Source organism: Gavialis gangeticus, unplaced genomic scaffold (assembly GCF_001723915.1).
Source record: "Gavialis gangeticus isolate Ggan-Ray unplaced genomic scaffold, GavGan_comp1, whole genome shotgun sequence".
NCBI lineage: Eukaryota > Metazoa > Chordata > Crocodylia > Gavialidae > Gavialis > Gavialis gangeticus.
Window position 1 is genome coordinate 5293102 of NW_017729009.1, and position 8376 is coordinate 5301477.

Genomic DNA, 8376 nt, shown 5'->3' on the forward strand with positions numbered 1-8376 from the left:
CCCCCCCAATAATATCTGGGCTGTTTTTATAGACACACAAATGTTTATGGCTTTTGCAGATAGCTTCTAATAGGCAGTGAGTGAGTTTATCACAGGGGACTCTGTTAGCCATGTTGTCCATTTGCTGTCTGCAGTGCAGAGCTCACTTCCTAAGTTTCAATGAGCCTGTATCTTGATCTGGGTTAAAGTAATTATCTACAGAGGGATTTTGTTGACATTGGCTAGTGGTTCTTCTTAATTAAGGACTTGAGCTGACAGTCCTCCTAATAGCATGTAGCTCTATTGAAATCAATAGGAAAAAATGCTGCAGGACCAGACCTGAAATGTCTTTTTATCAAAGTGGTACCATTGGCCAATTATTCTGGTACAGGCCACGTAGCAGCTGCCAGTACCCACAGAGTAATTTCCATCTGGACACAATACCGGTGAATTGGCAGGGCTGGTTGTTGCCTTGCAAATCTTAATACTTCTGAATGTGGGATTCTCAACAGCTAAGTAAAGGGCTGGGTTTGTGCCTGCCCCTTCTCATGTAAAACTCACTGTGGATACCAGCATGGCTCTGGGCCACCAGCACATACTTGTATACCTGTATAAGGGGGCATCAAGGGCTCCTTTCAGTGTTTTCTCCGCTCTTCTTTCAGCAAACTCTCACTGAATTCTATGGGAATGTCTGAACCCAGGACCCGGGCCAGAGTTCTCTCTATAGTACATCTTCACACTGAAAAGAGGATCAGGCTTAGGAAGGAAATAAGAGCAGGTAGCACATCAAAAGTGCTCTGTATCATGGAGCACAGATTAGATACTAGCTAATTAGACTTCTCAGCCTCTCTGTGAGGTGGGCTGGGTAAGTGCCACCAGCAACAAGGAGACAGGCTTGTCTCGAGACGTAGGTGAACTGCCTCTTTCACAGAAGTCTATAAATCTAGACTGTATAAAGAACTCGTAAATGTGCTGGAGGGAACAATTATGCCTTGGCCCCCCAGGGATGGATCCAGATGGAGTTAAATGAGGCATCTCCATCCCCGGTTTCTCTGAGTTGATTACATTAAAGCTATTCAGGTTGAATTGGGCTCCAGCATTGCTGAGGCTTGAGCTGATGTGAGAAATTTTTGTGGGTGCTAAGGATGCTGTTTTGGGGCTGACGGCCCCTCAGGAGCTGTTAGTTGATTTCTGTGCTGCTTCTGTACTAAAAGCAAAGGAGCAGATCCCAGCCCAGAACTGGGGCTTTTCATTGAGAGAAACCACCCACTGAATGAAATAATAATAATGAACCTGTAGTGTGCACACTCCTTCCACGTGGCTCCTGGCCAGCATCCTATCAGTTCATGCTGAGCTTCCAGTGCTGGAATCCAACACATCCAGAACAGCTGTCCCTTTGAGCAAGGGTATTCAGTGACTGCATCCTTCAGCTGGTGTTGGAGGCATTAGCTCACTAAAATAGCTCTTACTCCACCTTTTGCACACTGAATCAGCTTTACGTGATTGGCCTGAGTGTTGCTGATGCTATGGCACATGTAACCTCAGAGGGTATAGCTGGTAACTAACGGAGCTAAATTATGCTTCAGACCTTGGATAAAATGAAGCCCCGTAAGAATTTATTGTAAAGGGCATTTGCAGAAATGACACATTTTTATGGAGCGAATGACTTATCTCATCTTCAAAGATCTGGCTTTGCTGGCATCCTCCCTATGGCTAATGTAGTCTGGAGATTATTCTGAAGTTTGTTAATATAGCTAATACTATTGACCCTCCCAGCTGAGCCTGCCTACCCTTCCCAGGTACCTCTACAGTAGCACTTCTTGGGGAGGTATATTATTAACTGAATTACAAAAAGGCCCCACATACATCTAGGTGGGCAGCTGTTCACACAAGAGGTGCAACTCTGGCAAGTGCAGAGTATACATCCACTGTGGAAACTAGGTAGTGAATCATCACTGTGGTGCGGGTGCTAAGGTGCATGGTTTCATAGATCTTAGGGGCTGAAAGGGACCCTGCAGATCATCGGGTCCAGCCCCCCTGCACTTGGGCCCAGAGGTCACAAGTTTGTAGGCCATAGCAAAAGTGCTTATGGCACCACCTTGTCAGATTCCAATGAATCTGGCTAAATACCTTGTCACAAAGTTATAAATACCTTGCCATAAGGACACAAAAAGGAGGAATGTGATGAAGCATGCTATTTAAAGCCAACAGAGAAAGATCATTGCAAATTGGGGGAGGGTCATTAAAAAGAAAATTCTTCAACTTTTTTGGAGGTTACAAAACAAAGATTTTAACTGCCAGTATCAAAAATAAAAGAAAAATATTCAGGTTGAGCTGTTTCATGTTTTAAGCAACTCACTCAAAAATGTGAAGAGGACACAGTGGACCTGACTGCCTGGCCCAGGAGATCCCCTTTAGCCCCTCACTCCTATGTCCTATGAAAATGAAGCATTTATTTTTTTCAGTTTGCTTATTTATTTGGGGAAGGAAAGAAAACTTTTCTGAAGCCACAGAATTATATGTGCAACCATATGCACATATTTAATATGAAAAATAATGCTACTGCTCAGTAGTCACCTATAAACCGGGATCCCTTTCAGCTAAACACATTTAGATGTTTTATGCCTTCAATAATCTCATCATCATTACAGCATCTGAAGAAGTAAGCTGTTGTTTAGGAAAGCTTCTGTCTCTCTGAATTAGTCTATAAGGTACCACTGCTCTGCCAACTACCCAAAATACGAGTGAATGTTCAGGTAATGTGCCTGTAACTTAGACATACAATTGTGCATATGTTTCAAAAAGCCAGGTCTATAATAACATTGGAGCCAACATAACTTCTCAGTTTCTCCCTTCTAACCTTTGTCTGGGGACTCCCAAGATCTATAAATATCTATCTTTGGGAGCTGTTTCACCTGAAAGTCTTAGTTGATGCCTCTTGCTAGTGGCAGGCTGCTATCACATATGCTAGGCTACCTTCTGCCTGCATTTTTGCATGTGTAACCCTAATGGAGAGTAGACCATGTAAACTCATACACATACAGTGGCACTGTGGGGATTTAAAATCAAGGGGAATTGCAAGAATGAAATGGATAACAGCTCACGGCATGGAGTGCTGTGGCCTGTCATTGGACAATTCTGGGCTGCTTTCTGGTACAAAAGCAATAACCCCCTTTCAGGAGGAGCTGGGAGGGGGCAGCAAGGTCTCCCTCTACATCTGTTTGTGAAGCTCCGGGGATTCAACCGAGGCCAGCCCATTCTGCTAAACCCAAATTAAAGACTCACAGTCAGTGGAGAAATGTTCTGCATCTGAATATCAGCTCTAGAAGAAAGGAGCTGGGTTCTGGGAGAGGACAGAAGCTGAGCTTCCAAACTGCCCTTGTTTGGAATCTATTTTAAGGCAAGTTCTGACATTTCTTCCCTCCTGAGGTGACAGGTTTTGTGATGCCACAGTTAGACTTCCCCCTCCTGCTTTTGAAGTGTTCCAGCTTGATTGTCCTGGTCTGACAGCCCTGAACTTGCTAGCTCTAAAAAATGAGGGAAAACACTGAAAAAAGAGATTTTGGGGAAGTGCTGGAGACCTGTCACCTGCAGCTCTCACCTCACACCCTGGCTTGCAGCACTCTGGGGTGTGACACCTTGGCCAGGCATCAGGGGGAGGGCAGTGGCTCTGCCACTAACTAGGCTACCTCTGACCTCTGAGTAAAGAAAAGGCTTCATTCTCCAGCACCAGAAATCCCAGTTTGTTCCCCAGCACTAGATTCACCCCAAAACAGAAATAATACCCTCATCTCTCAGCCCCCATGACAGCTGCCACTCACATCTTTTGTTTTTTTTTTCAACTGATGATTTACAAACAGGTCCTCAGGCAGGAATTGGGGCTGCAGTGAGGACTCAGCAGCTCATCACAGATGCAATTTCTCTTTCTACACGCATCTAAGGAGAAGAGCTGCAGGCTTCTGGGCAAGTTGAAGCCCTGTGCTGCTGACCTTTGGCAGGCCATTAAATCTCTTTATGTACACTGCAGTCAAAGCCAAAGCTGCTCAGTGAAGGTCAACTGCCTGAGTGTTCACCCAGCTTTTTGGGCAGGCTTTGCAGTGTGCACTGACGTCCATACTATGCCTATGCTGCTGCCAGTACCCAAACTAGCTTGGGTTTGTCTACATGAGCTGTGCTCATAGCAGCGGTGATACATCCTAAGCCAACTGCATTGGGTCTTGGTGCCCTTCCCTCCTGGGCATCATACTCCAGCTTCCAGAGGGGACAGCCTGACACAGTCAGACATTCTCCAGGTTAGGTTCTCCCACTTTGCCCTGCCTCAGACCAGTGTTAAGCACAACATCATAGTGACTCTTCCTGAGAGCGAAGAGAGGTGGACATGCTTGTTGGTATTTATATAGGGCCAGAGATGTGCATGGTGTTTTGCATGATGGGGTATTCATAAAGACAAAGCCCTTGCCCTTAGGAGTGGTAATCTAGAGATGAGACTAGCAGGAGGAGAATTAAACATGGGGCAAGGAAATAAGAGAGGGTTAATGGATGTGGGAATAATGGAATACTGCTTAGGAAGGTAATTTAATCTTTAGAGCCAAGTGCCATGCACAGGATTAGAACAGCTCTCACTCAGAGACTGATCCCTGCTACCACTCCATAAACATTTTCAGTAAAAGCTTTATCAAATGCATAGCTGTAAAACACCAGCATATGAAATCAGTCAGCCTTCCCAGCTGTGCGTGGACACTGGTGTCTCAAAGCAGCTTGGCGGCAGGACAGGAACTTCTGAATCCTTCGGAGTCAGTGACAAAACTCTGCAGTTCTGTTATGTTTAAGTAAAACTCAGCAAAACCCATGGTTGGCTTTGATTTTGTCAAACCTCATGGGCATGCCTTTGGTTTTACTAAACCTCAACCCCTGGCTGGTTCAGAGCTGTAGAGTTTTTATAGGGGAGAGAGGGGTTGATATTTTTTCCAGTTCTTCTCCATTTCACTGTGCAGACGCTCTCCTCATGAGGATGCACATAAAGGGTCAAGGGTGTCTGCCTTGGAGATGGGGTGGGACTTGGAAGAAGAGTCTAAAACTGGAAGCAAAGTCAAAAAGCATCTCTCTCTCTCGAAAAAGTTAGATGAGTTCTTTGTCCTAAATCATTTTTTCTGCCCTTGTCCATTTTGGTGGAGACCAGAATCCAAACCACTGCAAAAAGACTGCTGATGGGACATGCAACCAAGTCACAATCTAAAGGATCTGAAAACCTGAGAAATGTCTGCTCTTGGGACTCTCAAACAAGCAGGTTGGGACAATGTCATCAAAGCCTGCCTCCAACCCCTCAGAGCCCTCAGCTCCCCGCCCCAGGAAAGTGCATGATGTGCCAATGCTGCCCCATGATCCCCTCATGTCCTTGTGCCATGGAGGCTAGGATTGTTCAGAATTTTTTTCCCAGGGAGAAATGGAGCAAGAATTAATAATATTTCTTTCCAGGCTGGCTCCTGGGCTGGCCAATGGGTTCCCAGGTTGGCCAGTAGGCTTCCTGGCGGGCCAATATCTCCCATGATGCATTAGGTTTTCTTGCTGAATGGCCATAATGCATTATGGGATTGCTTATGATTGTGGTGCCTCGTGGGAGAGGAAGTTGGGCTTGCGACCCATTTTGGGGCCGTGAGGGGTGAGGTACCTGGTGTACAGATCCCTGCAGGCCCTGTGGTAGCCTTTTTTTTTTTTTTTGCTTTCCAGATAAAGTTTTTCTGGCTTTAGTGAACAACTTCTTAGGTTTTTTTGTTCAGGGTTTTTGAGGGAAAGTTGAACTCTCTCCAATACAAAGTAGAACACTTTTGGCAAACACAAATTCTTATGGCTAAACCCAATTCTCCACTGAAAAAACACTGCTGCTGATTAATCTTGCACCCAGCCCTTGTTACCTCCTGTGAAGCTCTTCTCCATGTAGTCAATGATCTGGTTGTAATCACTGATGATATTGTCCCCATGGATGATCACAGGTACCTCCTCGCCAAGGTTAAGACGCATGAACCAGGGCTCTTTGTGCTCAATCAGTGGCATGCTGACATCCCGCTCTTCACAGGGCAGCCCCTTCTCCGCAATGACCAGGCGGACCTACAGCAGAAGATAGAGAAGGGTAGAGGAGGCTCAGGGCTGGTCACCAGGCAGTCTCTGGTGTCCACAGCAGTTAAACCCCCTTCTGCATTGTGAAGTTCACAGGGCTCGTTAGAGCTCTTCATGAAAACAAGCAGTATGTAGAGCATCAATGCTAGGATCGCTCCCCGTGCTTCTCCATGCAATGGAGCCATGAGCTTGCAGACCTCCAAAAATTCCCAACTCTGAAGTATCGTTTCTCTAGAAGGACCATCTAGACTATATACTAGTCGCTACTGCTATAAACAGGCACATTGCCCTGAGGTGAGGATATAGTCCAGGTATCTGCATATATTTATCTGCATGTATCATCCTACTGCTGACTCATTGCCTTTCAGCCAATAGGAGTGCAATATGTAATTACCCAAGGAGGAGAGCAAGGATCACAAAGCACTTCCTCTGCAGGAACAGTGAGCGTAGCAGAAGGCAAAGTGTAGAGGAGACAAGGCAGGGGTGCAGAAAGAGGGCCAGTCTCCAGTGATAAATCAGTACCACTCCACTGAAACTGAGAGCAATGCAGGGATTTATACTAGCTGGGGAGCTGGCTCTGACACCTCTAAGGGCAGAGAGGCTGAGAGACTCATGGGGTGCATCTACACGTGTGATTAATGCACATGAACAAACTCCAAGGATAATTGCTCCAGAGTTTTTTACTCATGGGAACACCGTTTGAACACAGCACCCCATGGCAGTCTTACTCGCCTTACCCAGAGATGGTTGTAGTCCAGCTAATGGAGGCTCATGGGAGGAGTGCAGGCACACCAGTGCTGGAAGAAGCAGCCTTGGTAGGGTATTTTGTGGGTTTGCTGAGCTCCCCCTAGGGAAGACAGAATCTCCTTGGTCAGAGTGTGAAAAGCAGCAGGCATCTCCTGGGAAACTGTGGAAAGCAGCAGTGTAGGGGCAGAGCGGCCTGGCATTTTAGCCCACTGCCTTGGCCCCCCTTGGTCCCTGCAGTCTCAGCCTCAGAGGGGAGAGAGCCTTCCCTTTTGTAACTCCCACTGGGAAACCACCTTACCCAGTATATCCACCTCATTGTCCTGCCACTCATTCCTCTTTTGCCTCTGACCTCCTCCCCCATCTTCTCTCATTTCTCTTTGTGAAGTATTTGTGGTGAAGGGTTTCATATGAAGGGCTGTTCAACTTCTAAACGGTGGGGGGCTGCATGCCTCTTAAGCCGCACTAGCAAAAGACACGTCAGTGGGGACCTGGGCCTCGGAGCCACATGCCACCTCTGTGCTGCCACTGACCTGAGCACCCAAGTACTCCCTACCGCTGTACTGTGTGCCCAAGTACCCCTCCCCACTGCCTGCCTTACCCATGTTCTCCTGCTGCACTGCACTGCTCAGGTATTCTGGGCTGCCAGCTAGGGCTGTGCAAAACTGCCCCATTCCCTTTCCACTTGTGTTTCGACATTTCAACAGAACAGCGTTTCGTTCTGAATTTCGTTTCAATTCGAAACTGCTGTTCCATTTCGTTTTGTCAAAACCGTTTTGCTGTTTCAACGTTGTTTCGACGTTTTGCCCATAGGCTATAATGAGGAAGCTCAAAACAGCCTGTAACTTTGTCATTTCTGCCTAATTTGGATGAAACTTGCAAGATGGTAGCCCCTTCTGTGGGCATGAAGCCTGCCAAGTTTCAAGGAGATAGGTACAGTGGTTTCAGGGAAACTGCACCTCAAAGTCTTGAAAGCAAACAACTTATGTCACGTCTATATGTTAAGCCACAGCGGAGTCAAGACTGCAGGCATGCTAGCCCCTGCTGAGGCAACGAAGCCTGCCAAGGTTCAAGGAGATAGGTGCAAGGGTGTGGGGGGAACTGCACCTCAAGTTGCTGACAAGCACAACTCGTGACATGTGTGACAGCATGTGTGTTAAGGCGCAGCAGGGTGAAAACTGCAGGCCTGCTAGCCCCTGCTGAGGCCATGAAGCCCCTGAGGAATGGGCGCGTTCCCTGTGAATCACAGCAGGAGGCCCGCGGGGCTGGGCAGCAGGGACGAAGCCCTGCGGGTTTGTGTAGAGCTGCGCAGTTTCACCAGTTGGCAGGGGGGTCCCAGGGTCCTTCCCTGCTCACGTGGGAATTACTAGGGCTGTGCGAAACGGCACTGTTCTGTTTCGACTTGTATTTCAATGGAACAGCGTTTCGTTTCAAATTTCGTTTCGATTCAAAACCGCTGTTCCGTTTTGTTTTGTTGAAACAGTTTTGCTATTTTGATGTTTCGCCCATAGGCTATAATGGGGAAGCTCAAAACAGCCT

At 47.0% G+C, this 8376-nt stretch overlaps 1 protein-coding gene across 2 annotated transcripts in view; it reads right to left on the bottom strand.

The window, feature by feature from the left end:
- The window catches only part of GDAP1L1 (ganglioside induced differentiation associated protein 1 like 1), a 63259-nt gene that overhangs the window by 46491 nt on the left and 8392 nt on the right, over positions 1 to 8376 (bottom strand). For both annotated transcript variants that reach the window (XM_019509839.1, XM_019509840.1), the window contains exon 2: positions 5892 to 6084. In XM_019509839.1, coding sequence (XP_019365384.1) covers positions 5892 to 6084 — 193 coding nt within the window. The remainder of the gene's footprint in view (positions 1 to 5891; positions 6085 to 8376) is intronic.